The 14,474-nt window shown below is 51.0% G+C and overlaps 1 protein-coding gene across 2 annotated transcripts in view; it reads right to left on the bottom strand.

Annotated features, from left to right (window-relative positions):
• The window catches only part of zc3h6 (zinc finger CCCH-type containing 6), a 62,579-nt gene that overhangs the window by 20,619 nt on the left and 27,486 nt on the right, over positions 1 to 14,474 (bottom strand). For both annotated transcript variants that reach the window (XM_085997877.1, XM_085997876.1), the window contains 3 exons: positions 6,218 to 6,407; positions 5,972 to 6,088; positions 635 to 1,355 (listed from right to left, as the gene is read on the bottom strand). In XM_085997877.1, the coding sequence (XP_085854003.1) occupies positions 635 to 1,355; positions 5,972 to 6,088; positions 6,218 to 6,407 (1,028 nt within the window). The remainder of the gene's footprint in view (positions 1 to 634; positions 1,356 to 5,971; positions 6,089 to 6,217; positions 6,408 to 14,474) is intronic.

Raw genomic sequence — 14,474 nt, 5'->3', positions numbered from 1 at the left:
CAGAAAAAGGTGGTAATACTACAGCCGGTCACTGGAGCAAACAACCTTTATTAATCTTCACCAGATATCAAGGTGGCCTCCAACACTGCAAATCCTCTTCTAGAATATAGGTAGCTAGAACTATCCATCCTTCATATTCTTGCAGTATTTTTACAATAAAAAAGATATTAATGAAATCATGCAGTCCTGATACTTTCTTCTTCCTCTATATCTTGAACACCTATAAGCTAGGTAACATTGCCCATCTCCACCCCTGCCTCAGCTCATCTGCTGCTGAAAGCCTCCTCCATACCTTTGTTACCTCTAGACTCAACTATTCCAATGTTCTGATGAAGGGTCATCGACCTGAAACGCTAACTCTGTTTCTCTCTCCACGATGCTGTCTGATCTGCTGAGTGTTTCCAGCATTTTCTGTTGTTTCAGATTTCCAGCATCTGCAGTATTTTGCGATTGTATTCCAATGCTCTGCTCGCCAGCCGGCCTCCCACCTTTGCACCCTCTGTAAACTTGAACTCATCCATAACTCTGCTGCCCGTATCCTAGCTCGCACCAAGTCCCATGCAACATGCATTTCTACTAAGCCAACATTTCAGATCCAAAATACATAATTTCTAAAGATACAGATAGAACTGACCTTTCTGGATACCTTTCATTCCAGGTTTTCGCATCTGTCCCATAGGTGGCCCTTTTGGAGCCGTAACAGTTGAGGCTTCCTTTGCCTGTTTATACTGTTTCAGTTCATTAGCAAAGTCATCACACTCCTCCTCTTCATAGGCATCATACTTCTCCTCACTGTAGTCACTGTATTCAGCATAATCTCGGTTATCAGCATAGTCCCGGTTATCAGCATAGTCTCGGTTATCAGCATAGTCCCGGTTATCATCATAGTCCCGGTTATCATCATAGTCCCGGTTATCATCATAGTCCCGGCTATCATCATAGTCCCGGCTCTCATCATAGTCCCGGTTCTCATCATAGTCCCGGTTCTCATCATAGTCCCGGTTCTCATCATAGTCCCGGTTCTCATCATAGTCCCGGTTCTCATCATAGTCCCGGTTCTCATCATAGTCTCGGTTATCAGCATAGTCCCGGTTATCAGCATAATCTCGGTTATCAGAATATTCCCGGTTATCAGAATATTCCCGGTTATCAGAATATTCCCGGTTATCAGAATAATCCCGTTTATCAGAATATTCCCGGTTATCAGAATATTCCCGGTTATCAGAATATTCCCGGTTATCAGAATATTCCCGGTTATCAGAATATTCCCGGTTATCAGCCTTGTTGTTATTGTAAGGTTTCTGTGCAGATAAGGGTGTAGGGGATTTCATGTAATTTCCAGGTGCTTGTGCATGCTTAAAAACAAAGGTAGCTTAGTTAGGTCCAAATACAGCAGAAGTTATAGGTCAACTTCAGCTTCACCTTAACATTATCAGCATATTTTTTCAGCGGAGTAACAGATCCTTAACAATGCCTTTTTGCCAGAGACTAAATCCAGACCAAATTAAGTCAAGGTTTCCTCTCATGAGGTTTAAAAAAAAAGTTCCAAGTATTATGATCATTCAAGTGATGGCAGTTGAATTGATAGACAACCACAGCACAGTATCAGTCACCATTTAGCACTAAATTCATCAACTTCACTTTGAAGTATGACAATTCAGGAAATGGAATTTGAGAAATACAGTAAAGGTAACATTCTGAAAGTATTGTTGATCAGCATGGTCAAAGCAATCTGGTTGAGAGCTCAGTACTGTACAGGACCAAGTATACCGTATTCCATCACGAACAGGAAAGTGGGGAAAAAAAACTTCCATTCCACAGGGCCTCACCAAGCAAAGTCTGTCTGTAATCTTGATTAACTTTCTCCTGCATTTATGGACAATAATCAAGACTGGTGCCGGCACTAGGCGAAAAAGGCAGTACTGTAGCACTGAATAATGCCTTAAGTGCAACGTGGGGGAATGGGGAAGAGAGGGGAAAATTTTTAATGAAAGTGATCGCACAAGACATTTCTTAGAGACATTGCCCCTAGGTGAAGGAGTATAATATATTTATGGGGATAATGCACAAATGAACAAACACAACCCAAGCATGGATTTCTACTCAGATTTGGTCAAAGATGCACAGAAAATATAACTGAAGATTTAAAATGACTCCATTATAAATTACATGGTAACGCACGTCTTGAGCTTCAGTCAAGAGAAGAAATCGTAACCAAATGTGATACATTTCAAAGCAGTTTAACAATTCCAAATTTACACAAAACTTCAATTCGAGTTTAAAAAGAAAACAGTTAAGGAAAGACCCAATAGGCTTGTACAAAATATTGGGCCGTATATTCCGATCCTACGGGTGTGTAGGGACCCGTAGGGACATCAGAAATGCCGGTTTCAGGCATGCTAAGTAGGGTTGCAAAGGGGTGGAAAGTTTCCGGTAAATTTCTGGAAATTTTCCACGGGAAGTTTAGCTTGGGAATTTTGCCCAAAAAAGCACATGCTAGCATAATATTGTTTTTTTTGTATTTCTTTCTTTTTTTTTCCCCCCACAGGTCCTCTCTTAAAATTACTAACAGAGATGGAATCTTAATTATTAAGGAATTTCTTAATCAATATATGTTTATCTTCTTACTTGGCTTGTTTTAATAATTACAAGTTTTGTGTGTGACTGTGAACAAATGTGTCCTGATTGGTTGGATGAGCGATTAGCTCCCTCTATTTGTAATATTTGCATATTGAATTGTGATTGGCCTGCAGGCATCTGTAAGACTGCTATAGTTTTTTTAAGATCCAGGTTAGGGGTCCTGAGGGAAGTCATTTTGTTTTCTGCTGATGTTGTGATGATGCAGTAAGTAAATCAGACTTTATACCAAATAAACCAGTTACTTGTTGAACTCTGTTGTCCTTCAATTTAAAATATACAAAATAATACACTATTGGTGATGTAGCGTCGTGTGTGTACAGGTCATGCTTCCATCACATGGAGCATCAGCAAAAATGTACTCACCCTGTTGCAATCGTGCTGATCGACCACAGTTCGACACAGAGATGAATGCCCTTTATTTCTCTGCATAGAATAATGCCATGTTTACCGTCGGATGTGTGGAAGCATTTTACCCCAGGCATTAAAGATGGAAAGACTGTGTACATGTGCAAACACTGTAGAAAGCCATATGTAAAGAATGCCACAAAGATGCAGCAGCATTTATCCAATGATCTTGGATCACAAAAGGTCTTTGCAGTAGTTACTGACAATGCTGCGAATATGAAGACTGCTTGGGCTCAAGTGGAGGAGGCCTACCCTCATATTACGTCTATTGGGTGCGCAGCTCATGGGCTTAACCTGCTCCTCAAGGACATCATGGGTTTGAGAACCATGGAAGCACTGTACAAGAGAGCCAAGCAAGTTAAGTATGTCAGGGGAAAACAGGTAGTTGCAGCAACCTACAACTCCAAGCAAATGACAAAGAACAAGAACACCACACTGAAGCTGCCCAACAACACTAGATGGGGTGGTGTTGTCATAATGTACAACAGCCTTCTGGAGGGTAAGGAGTCGCTGCAAGAAATGGCAATATCCCAGTCTGGGGATATGGAAACCACCATCAAGAAAATACTGCTGGATGATGTGTTTTGGGAGAGAGTGGTTAGCAGCCTTAAACTACTCTCACCAGTAGCATCTGCAATTGCTCAGATTGAAGGAGATGACGCTGTCTTGTCAGATGTTCTCAGGCTTTTTACTGATTTAAAAGAACAAATCAGCATTGCCCTACCCACATCCCTGCTGCTCAAAGCAGAGGAGAAGGCAATTGTTCAATTCATACAGACGCGTCAAGAATTTTGTGTCAAGCCGATTCATGCTGCAGCACACATGCTGGACCCAAAGCATGTTGGGAGACCAATACTTTCTGGAGAACAGATCAACAGTGCTTACAGTGTGATTTCTACCCTCTCAATCTGGATGTGGGCAAAGTTCTGGGAAGTCTGGCAAAGTTCTCTACCAAGCAAGGTCTTTGGAATGGGGATGGGATATGGGAATCATGCAAGCATATCAGTGCACATACCTGGTGGAAGGGACTTTGTGCATCTGAGGCCCTGTCACCTATTGCATCGGTGATACTCCAAATCCCACCTTTATCAGCGGCCTCTGAATGAAACTGGTCACTTTTTGGGAATACGCATACAAAGGTGCGCAACAGGCTGACTAACAAGAGAGTGGAGAAACTGGTGGCTATCCGGGCGAACCTACAACTTATTGAGCCAGATACAGAAGTGTCCACCACACAGCTAGACACTGACACAGAGGAGGAAATGGACACGTCAGAGCCAGAGTCAGAGAATCAGGAGGAGCAATGAGGAGTAGAAGACTCAAAGGGACAAAATAAGGACAAATTACAGGCTAAATAAGCTGAGGCTCTTTTTATTTTATTTTAGATGGGTCTTTTTTGTGGGGGTTCAATAAAGTTCAAAATTATAACCTAAATAAAGTTTTGAAAGCCTGTTTTTATTTGTATGGAACAGTATGTCTATTTTGACGACAAAGATAATATAAGGGTCAGAGACAAAAACCATCAGTGTGCAAAAAAACTCAAAATTCCCATAAATTCCCATGGAAAGTTTCCTCTTTTAAAAATTCCCAGAATTTTGCAACCCTAATGCTAAGTGCATGCGCTGAAAACCAGCATTTCCGATCTGGATCGGACGCCTGCCCTGAAGGGGGGCCTCTGCGGGTGGAGAGTTCCGCTTTCTGGAAAACCTCCGCCCGCATTAAACCCGTAGAAATCTTACGCCTGGTAAAAGCAGGGGTAAGGCCTGCTTTTACCAGCATTCACTCATTTATCATTTAAAAACTTTAAAAATGGTAAGTTTATTTTTAGCCCCGTAAAAAACTTTAACTATTTTTTTCAAAAAATTAAGTTTGTTTAAAATATTTAATTTATTGTAATTTCAACTAATTTTTAAAATGTGATTTAAATTTTTTTTTAATTTAATGTTTTAAAGTGTTTTTGGGGTGATCTCCATTCATATATTTGACAGGTCTATGTGTCAAGTGTATGAAGGGAGATTCCCTTCTCCTATTGGCTCCCCATGGCCTACGTGATCCCAGGGACGCTTGCGAACCACATGCGCCTCTGAGATACGTGGGCCCTGCGCATTTCGAGTTGGAGGCGCCCAGGAGCGGAAGTGTCCGGACCTCGGGAGCCCTCAGGTAAGTCCGTAGATTTTTTCCAGATCGGAGGCCTCCTCACGCGGGAAGCCTCCGATCGGAAAATACAACCCATTAAGTCGTATGACTGGGCCTCTTGAAGTGCTATTGAAGGTGATTCGGAAGATATGGTTGACATTTGATGATGCCATGACAGTGACGTGGATAGCAAGTAACTGTTTTTATGATTAGCTCTTGACCAAATAGGAAATTACGATTTTTTTTGTGCTACAGACAATTTATTTTAAAGTGTCACCCACGCTATAGCAGACACGAATTTAAATAAGTGATACAGTTTTAAGACAAATCAGGATGGATTTCTTTGCCCAGTATTAAATTATTAGAACAATCTACCTCCCAGGGTGGGGGCAAGGGAAGAGCTTCAAGATGCCATAAAAGGATCAGGTTTATGGGCTGAATGCCCCATTCTCAACATTAACTTGTTTTTAGGTTAAAATTGCACTTTGAAATAGAGAAGAAGGATTGTACATTCTTTTCTGCATTACTCAAGAATACTTCCTGGTCAACTGATTAAAAAGAGCAGCACGCATGTTTCTATAGGTTTCATTTAGGGCATGCTGCAAGCTCACGTCCTCTGCTCTTATCTGCTTTAACCAAGATTTCCTACAGCATCAGGGCTGGAGTAGAGTGGTTACTCAACACAAATTAGTACTGTACCTACATTGCATTAAACTAGATGTACTAGATTAGCACAAAAATACAGCCCTCTTGTTTAGAAGCCACATCATAACCATCTTTGGTTACCTACCGGAGGGAAAGGAGCATCATATTCCCTGTAGGGTACAGGACCTTTCTTGTATGACCTTTCGGTATCAATATCAGAGTCATAACTGAAGTCTGAATCAGCACTGGAAGGGGAATGCCGCTGTAAAAGAATTTAAGCTCACTCAGTATAAGGCCCTACATACAATAAATGTAAATGCTTAAAGAGGATTCATTTTTTCAACAATAACCAAATTATATTTGTAGAAAACAGGTCACCTGTTCACAATACCTTGTGTTTCTCCTTCTTCCTCCTCTTCGCTTTTTTCTTTTCCCTTTCTTTCTCGCGCTTTCTCTTCTTCTTTGATCTTCTATGGGATGATTTATCCTCTTTCTCACTTTCTTTTGATTCTTTCTTCACTTCCAGATTTCCTTCAAGTCCATCATCATCTATTTCTCCATCTTCAAGTTCCCCATCCTCCCTGTAAGTCCAAATACCATCACCACCATAAAAAAGTCACATCATGCTCAAGAGTTGCTACATTTTTAATGGGAGTGAGCTGGGTAAAGCTTTTCCTGTCATTTTTTAAGGTTGGCTTTTAAAAAAAGTCAAACTTTCTCTTCCAAAAAACATAAAACTGCCCTTTTCACCAATTTCAAAACCAAACAGCTGATCATGCTGACCAAGTGATCACTTGCAATGGCAAGAAATTAAGTAATTGTTTATACAGGTGCACTATCCCTTATCCGAAACCCTTGGGGCCAGATGTTTTTTGGAATTCGGAATATTTCGGATTTCAGAACGGATAATAATGCTTATAAATGGACAAGAGGCAGCCGTCGGGTTTACCCTACAACTACACCACTAGTGATGGATGCAAACCCGGCTCGGTAACCAGATTACTATAAAGAAATAGTTAACAGCAATGTTTCCTCAAAGTTGCACACGGCCACGCAGTAATCTGCAAACTCCCGTGCAAGCTGCTCAAGCTTTTACACTGGAAATACCGAGAGACGCTCCACGAAAAAACTTTCGGTTTTCAGAGCTTTTCGATTTTCGGAATTGCGGACCTGTATTAACTGTTGATTGTGGATGGTTCATATTTCAGAAAAATTTGAACAGTGGATATGACAAGCCAGATTCACTTTCCAGAGAGATCTGTAAATCTTTCAACTAAAAAAAAAACACTTCCAGGTTTATCCACTACTATTCTGTAAATGAATTCCAGGACTAGTTATTAAATACAATCCAAAATTCTTCACACACAAAAAGAATTACACCACTGAAGAGCTGACAGTGCCCATTTGAAGCAAAATTAACTAATATGCCCTTTTTACTCCTTTGGACAGACTCTTCCCTCTTTGGGTCACCAATATTGCATGAAAATACCACAACAAATAGACCATGTGTAAGACCAACGTCTAGAGAACAATAGCTAGAGTTATAACAAAGGAAACACATACTGAAACAAAGGAAGAACAAACCTGACGAACTAGAAATGACAGCAACAAGACAGACAGTGAGGCACAGCAGAAGACAGCAGTTATAAAAGTACTGAGATTTACATAGTTGATGTGTCCAGCTTAACATTCCACTTCTGGAGGTTTGCTTTTCTCTTCTTCACCCACCAACTTTCTCCCCCCTCTTCTTTTGAAGGCAGTGACTCATACACAATTACAGTTCCACTTGTACCAGCAGCTCACCAGTAGAATCATAGAACGATACAGCACAGGAGGCCGTTCAGCTCCATCGTGCCTATGAGGTTGCTCAACAGATGGCATGTAAAATACTTTGTTCACTACAAACCTATATATATTCTTTACCATTTGACTTGTCTGATCCTACAGTTCTCTTTGCTCGCTTATGGGGTGACCTTCTTTGATAGAGTTATCCAATTAATCCCACTCCCCTGGTCTTTCCCCAAAGCCCTGCAAATTTTTCCTTTTCAAGTATTTAACCAATTCCCTTTTGAAAGTTATTATTAAATCTACTTCCACCGTCCTTTCAGGTAGTGCATTCCAGATCATCGTAACCCACTGCGTAATTTTTTTTTTTTTACTCATGTCGCCTCTGGTTCTTTTGCTATTTACCTTAAAGTACTTCATCCAAATGGCCATTCTCCACATGGCAGCCAAGTCAGCATTCGCCGGTAGCCCATTTAATAGTGGGAAAGATCATAATCAAGACTAATTATGTTCAGTAGGAAATCACTGAATACTGATCAAGAGCAGAAGCCCAGGCTGATTATTCACCTAACTAGTCAATATTCAGGTCAAATGAAGCAACCCATTAGTTAAAAATCATACAAGCCCAGGATTCGACTCAGACTTCCTGATCGATATAGTTCAACTTCACATCACACAATGCAATTACCCACTTAGCAAGAGAAGCCGACTCTCTTCCCCCACCCCCCCCAGAACTTGTTCTAACTAATGACTAACTGTTAAAGCACAATAAAGTAAAAGTGCATTTTTGCAGAAGATGCAGTCCATCCTAGATAATCGAGTTTGATCTGACTAAAATGAGCTAACTTAGGACAGGCACACGCAAATTACCTCAACATTCCAGGGCTACAGGGAAGGTGGGGGGGGGGGGGGAGACAGAATAGAAAAAAAAGGTTCTCACTCCCGACGATCTAGACTTCCCTGCTGGAAGTGCATGTATGGATGCTGAAAAAAAAGCAGAGTTGAGCTTTGATGTGACATGTGCACTGCATAATTCCAGTCAAATATATGCCACCATCCAGGCTTACACATGAAGAAATGACACCAAAGTAGCGGAGAAGGTGCATATAACAATACGCATCAAAAGTAAACGTTGGTCCCTTAGAGGTTGAGACAGGAGAAATTATTATGGGGAATAAGGAAATGGCAGAAACGTTAAACAAATATTTCATATCTGTCTTCACAGAAGACACAAAAAGCATACCAAAAATGGTGGGGAACCAAGGGTCTAATGAGGGTGAGGAATTTAACGTAATTAATATAAGTAGAGAAAAAGTACTAGAGAAACTAATGGGACTAAAAGCCAACAAATCCCCTGGACCCGACGGCCTACATCCGAGGGTTCAAAAAGAGGTGGCTGCAGAGATAGTGGATGCATTGGTTTTGATGTCCAAAATTCCCTAGATTTTAGAACGGTCCCAGCGGATTGGAAGGTAGCAAATATAACACCGCTATTCAAGAAAGGAGGGAGAGAGAAAACAGGGAACTACAGCCCAGTTTTTAATATTTTTTTATTCATTGATGGGATGTGGGCGTCGCTGGCTAGGCCTGCATTTAGTGCCCATCCCTAATTGCCCTTGAGAAGATGGTGGTGAGCCGCCTTCTTGAACCGCTGCAGTCTATATGGTGTAGGTACACCCACAATGCTGTTAGGAAGGGAATTCCAGGATTTTGGCCCAGCGACAGTGAAGGAACGGCGATACAGGTCCAAGTCAGGATGGTGTGTGGCTTGGAGGGGAACTTGTAGGTGGTGATGTTCCCATGCGTCTGCTGCTCTTGTCCTTCTACGTGGTAGAGGTCGCGGGTTTGGAAGGTGCTGTTGAAGGAGCTTTGGCGAGTTGCTGCAGTGCACCTTGTAGATGGTACACACTGCAGCCACAGTGCGCCAGTGGTGGAGGGAGTGAATGTTGAAGGTGGATGGGGTGCCAATCAAGCGGGCTGCTTTATCCTGAATGGTGTCGAACTTCTTGAGTGTTGTTGGAGCTGCACTCATCCAGGCAAGTGGAGAGTATTCCATCACACTCCTGACTTGTGCCTTGTAGATGGTGGAAAGGCTTTGGGGAGTCAGGAGGTGAGACACTCGCCGCAGAATTCCCAGCCTCTGGCCTGCTCTTGTAGCCACAGTATTTATATGGCTGGTCCAGTTCAGTTTCTGATCAATGGTAACCCCCAGGATGTTGATAGTGGGGGATTCAACGATGGTAATGCCATTGAATGACAAGGGGAGATGGTTAGAGTCTCGCTTGTTGGAGATGGTCATTGCCTGGCACTTGTGTGGTGCGAATGTTACTTGCCACTTGTCAGCCCAAGTCTGAATGTTGTCCAGGTCTTGCTGCATATGGACACGGACTGCGTCAGTATCTGACGAGTCTCGAATGGTGAACAGTGTGCAAACATCCCCACTTCTGACCTTATGATGGAGGGAAGGTCATTGATGAAACAGCTGAAGATGGTTGGGCCCAGGACATTGCCCTGAGGAACTCCTGCAGTGATGTCATGTGATTGAGATGAATGACCTCCAACAACCACAGCCAACTTCCTTTGTGCTAGGTATGATTCCAACCAATGGAGAGTTTTCCCCTTGATTCCCATTGACTTCAGTTTTGCAAGGGCTCCTTGATGCCACACTTGATCAAATTCTGCCTTGATGTCAAGGGCAGTCACTCTCACCTCACCTCTTTTGTCCATGTTTGGACCAAGGCATGCGCACGGCCCCCGTGACGCCAGCACACAGCCTCGTGAAATAGCGGGGGGGAAGCCTCGGGAAATCGGGGGGGGGGGGGGGGGGGGGGGAAGCCTCGGGAAATCGGGGGGGGGGGGGGGAAGCCTCGGGAAATCGGGGGGGGGGGAAGCCTCGGGAAATCGGGGGGGGGGGGAAGCCTCGGGAAATCGGGGGGGGGGGAAGCCTCGGGAAATCGGGAGGGGGGGGCAGCCTCGGGAAATCGGGGGGGGGGGGGGGGGAAGCCTCGGGAAATCGGGGGGGGGGGGGGGGGGGGAAAGCCTCGGGAAATCGGGGGGGGGGGGGAGCCTCGGGAAATCGGGGGGGGGGGAGCCTCGGGAAATCGGGGGGGGGGGGGGGGAAGCCTCGGGAAATCGGGGGGGGGGGGGGAAGCCTCGGGAAATCGGGGGGGGGGGGTAAGCCTCGGGAAATCGGGGGGGGGGGGGAAGCCTCGGGAAATCGGGGGGGGGGGGGGGGAAGCCTCGGGAAATCGGGGGGGGGGGGGGGGAAGCCTCGGGAAATCGGGGGGGGGGGGGGAAGCCTCGGGAAATCGCGGGGGGGGGGGGGGGGAAGAGAGAGAGAGCGCCTCGGGAAATCGCGGGGGGGGGGGGGGGGTGGAGAGCCTCGGGAAATCGCGGGGGGGGGGGGGTGGAGAGCCTCGGGAAATCGCGGGGGAGTGGGAGGGGGAGAGGGTGGGGGAGGAGAGAGGGAGAGGGTGGGGGAGGAGAGAGGGAGAGGGTGGGGGAGGAGAGAGGGAGAGGGTGGGGGAGGAGAGAGGGAGAGGGTGGGGGAGGAGAGAGGGAGAGGGTGGGGGAGGAGAGAGGGAGAGGGTGGGGGAGGAGAGAGGGAGAGGGTGGGGGAGGAGAGAGGGAGAGGGTGGGGGAGGAGAGAGGGAGAGGGTGGGGGGGAGGAGAGGGAGAGGTGGGGGAGGAGAGAGGGAGAGGGTGGGGGAGGAGAGAGGGAGAGGGTGGGGAGGAGAGAGGGTGGGGGAGGGAGAGGGTGGGGAGGAGAGAGGGTGGGGGAGGAGAGAGGGTGGGGGAGGAGAGAGGGTGGGGGGGAGGAGAGAGGGAGAGGGTGGGGGAGGAGAGAGGGAGAGGGTGGGGGAGGAGAGAGGGAGAGGGTGGGGGAGGAGAGAGGGGAGAGGGTGGGGGAGGAGAGAGGGAGAGGGTGGGGGAGGAGAGAGGGAGAGGGTGGGAGGAGAGAGGGAGAGGGTGGGGGAGGAGAGAGGGAGAGGGTGGGGGAGGAGAGAGGGAGAGGGTGGGGGAGGAGAGAGGGAGAGGGTGGGGGAGGAGAGAGGGAGAGGGTGGGGGAGGAGAGAGGGAGAGGGTGGGGGAGGAGAGAGGGAGAGGGTGGGGGAGGAGAGAGGGAGAGGGTGGGGAGGAGAGAGGGAGTGGGGGAGGAGAGAGGGAGAGGGTGGGGGAGGAGAGAGGGAGAGGGTGGGGGAGGAGAGAGGGAGAGGGTGGGGGAGGAGAGAGGGGAGAGGGTGGGGGAGGAGAGAGGGAGAGGGTGGGGGAGGGAGAGGGTGGGGAGGAGAGGGAGAGGGTGGGGGTGGAGAGAGGGAGAGGGTGGGGAGGAGAGAGGGAGAGGGTGGGGGAGGAGAGAGGGAGAGGGTGGGGGAGGAGAGAGGGAGAGGGTGGGGGAGGAGAGAGGGAGAGGTGGGGGAGGAGAGAGGGAGAGGGTGGGGGAGGAGAGAGGGAGAGGGTGGGGGAGGAGAGAGGGAGAGGGTGGGGGAGGGAGAGGGTGTGGGTGGGGGAGGTGGAGGTGGGAGAGGGTGGGGGTGGTGAGAGGGAGGGGTGGGTGGGGAGTGGGAGAGGGTGGGGGTGGAGAGAGGGAGAGGGTGGGGGGAGGTGAGAGGGAGAGGGTGGGGGAGGAGAGGGTGTGGGTGGGGGGGGAGGGTGAGGGTGGGGGAGGAGTGGGGAGGGGTGGGGGAGGGAGAGGGGGAGGGGTGGGGGAGGAGAGGGGGGAGGGTGGGGGGAGGAGTGGGGAGGGTGGGGGTGGAGTGGGGAGGGTGGGGGAGGTGTGGGGAGGGTGGGGTGGTGGGTGGGTGGGGGTGGTGTGGGAGGTGGGGGAGGGGGGGGTGTGGGGGAGGAGTGGGGGAGGGTGGGGGAGGAGGGGGGTGAGGTGGGGGAGGTGTGGGGTGGGTGGGGGTGAGTGGGGTGGGTGGGGGTGGTGAGGGGGTGGGTGGGGGTGGAGTGGGGGGTGGGTGGGGAGGTGGGTGGGGGTGGGGTGGTGTGGGGGTGGTGGGGGGGTGGGTGGGGGGGAGAGGTGGTGTGGGGTGGGGGAGGTGTGGGGTGGGGTGGGGGTGGTGTGTGGGGAGGGTGGGGGTGGTGTGGGTGGGGGTGGGGGGTGTGGGTGGGTGGGTGGGGGGGGGTGGTGTGTGGGTGGGTGGGGGGGGTGGGTGTGTGGGTGGGGGGGGGTGGTGTGTGGGTGGGGGGTGGGGGTGGTGTGTGGGTGGGTGGGTGGGGGGGTGTGTGGTGGGTGGGGGGGTGGTGTGGTGGGTGGTGGGGGTGGGGGGGGGTGTGGTGGGGGGGGGTGGGGTGGGGGGTGGGGTGGTGGGTGGGTGGGGGGGTGGTGTGTGGGTGGTGGGGGTGGGGTGGTGTGGGTGGGGGGTGTGTGTGGGTGGGTGGGGGGGTGTGTGGGAGGGTGGGTGGGGGGTGGGTGGTGGTGGGGGTGGGTGTGGGTGGGTGGGGGGTGGTGTGTGGGTGTGGGGGGGTGTGTGTGGGTGGTGGGGGGGTGGGTGGGGTGGTGTGGTGGGGGGGTGTGTGGGTGGGTGGGGGGGGTGGTGTGTGGGTGGGTGGGTGGGGGGGTGGTGGGGTGGGTGGGGGGGGGTGGTGTGTGGGTGGGTGGGGGGTGGTGTGGGTGGTGGGGGGTGGTTGGGTGGGTGGGGTGGGGTGGTGTGGGTGGGTGGGGGGGGTGGTGTGTGGGTGGGTGGGTGGGGGTGGTGTGTGGGGGTGGGTGGTGGGGGTTGTGTGTGGGTGGTGGGGGGGTGGGTGTGTGGTGTGGGGGGGTTGTGGGTGGGTGGGGGGGGGTGTGTGGTGGTGGGGGTGGTGGGGGGTGGGTGTGGGGGGTGGGTGGGGGTGGGGTGTGTGGGGTGGTGGGTGGGGGTGGGGGTGGTGTGGGTGGGTGGGTGGGGTGGTGGTGGGGGTGTGGGTGGGGTGGGGTGGTTGTGGGTGGGTGGGTGGGTGGGGGTGTTGTGGGTGGGTGGGTGGGGGGTGGTGTGGTGGGTGGGGGGGGGTGTGGGTGGTGGGGGGGGTGGTTGTGGGTGGGGTGGGTGGGGGGGGTGTGTGGGTGGGGGGTGGGGGGTGTGTGGGTGGGTGGGTGGGGTGAGGGGAGGGGTGGGTGGGGGGGGTGTGTGGGTGGGTGGGTGGGGGAGGTGTTGGGGTGGGGGGGTGGGGGTGGGGAGAGGGAGGGGAGGGTGGGGAGGAGAGAGGGAGGGAGGTGGGGGAGGAGAGAGGGAGGAGGGGTGGGGGAGGAGAGAGGGAGGGAGGGTGGGGGAGGAGAGAGGGAGGGTGGGAGGGTGGGGGAGGAGGTGAGGGAGGGAGGGTGGGGGGAGGAGAGAGGGAGGGAGGGTGGGGGAGGAGAGAGGGAGGGAGGGTGGGGGAGGAGAGAGGGAGGGAGGGTGGGGGAGGGAGAGGGAGGGAGGGTGGGGGAGGAGAGAGGGAGGGAGGGTGGGGGAGGAGAGAGGGAGGGAGGGTGGGGGGGAGGAGAGAGGGAGGGAGGGGGTGGGGGAGGAGAGAGGGAGGGAGGGTGGGGGGGGAGGGAGGAGGGGAGGGAGGGGGGGGGGAGGAGAGAGGGAGGGAGGGTGGGTGGGGGAGGAGAGGAGGGAGGGAGGGGAGGGTGGGGGGGAGGGAGAGAGGGAGGGAGGGTGGGGGGAGGAGAGAGGGAGGGAGGGTGGGGGAGGAGAGAGGGAGGGAGGGTGGGGGAGGAGAGAGGGAGGGAGGGTGGGGGAGGAGAGAGGGAGGGAGGGAGGGGGAGGAGAGAGGGAGGGAGGGAGGGTGGGGGAGGAGAGGAGGGAGGGAGGGAGGGTGGGGGAGGAGAGAGGGAGGGAGGGAGGGTGGGGGAGGAGAGAGGGAGGGAGGGAGGTGGGGGAGGAGAGATCTCTCTC

This window comes from Somniosus microcephalus, chromosome 9 (genome assembly GCF_052327205.1).
Source record: "Somniosus microcephalus isolate GS21.2 chromosome 9, FLI_Smic_1.0, whole genome shotgun sequence".
NCBI lineage: Eukaryota > Metazoa > Chordata > Chondrichthyes > Squaliformes > Somniosidae > Somniosus > Somniosus microcephalus.
This window is presented reverse-complemented; position numbering and strand designations above follow the sequence as displayed.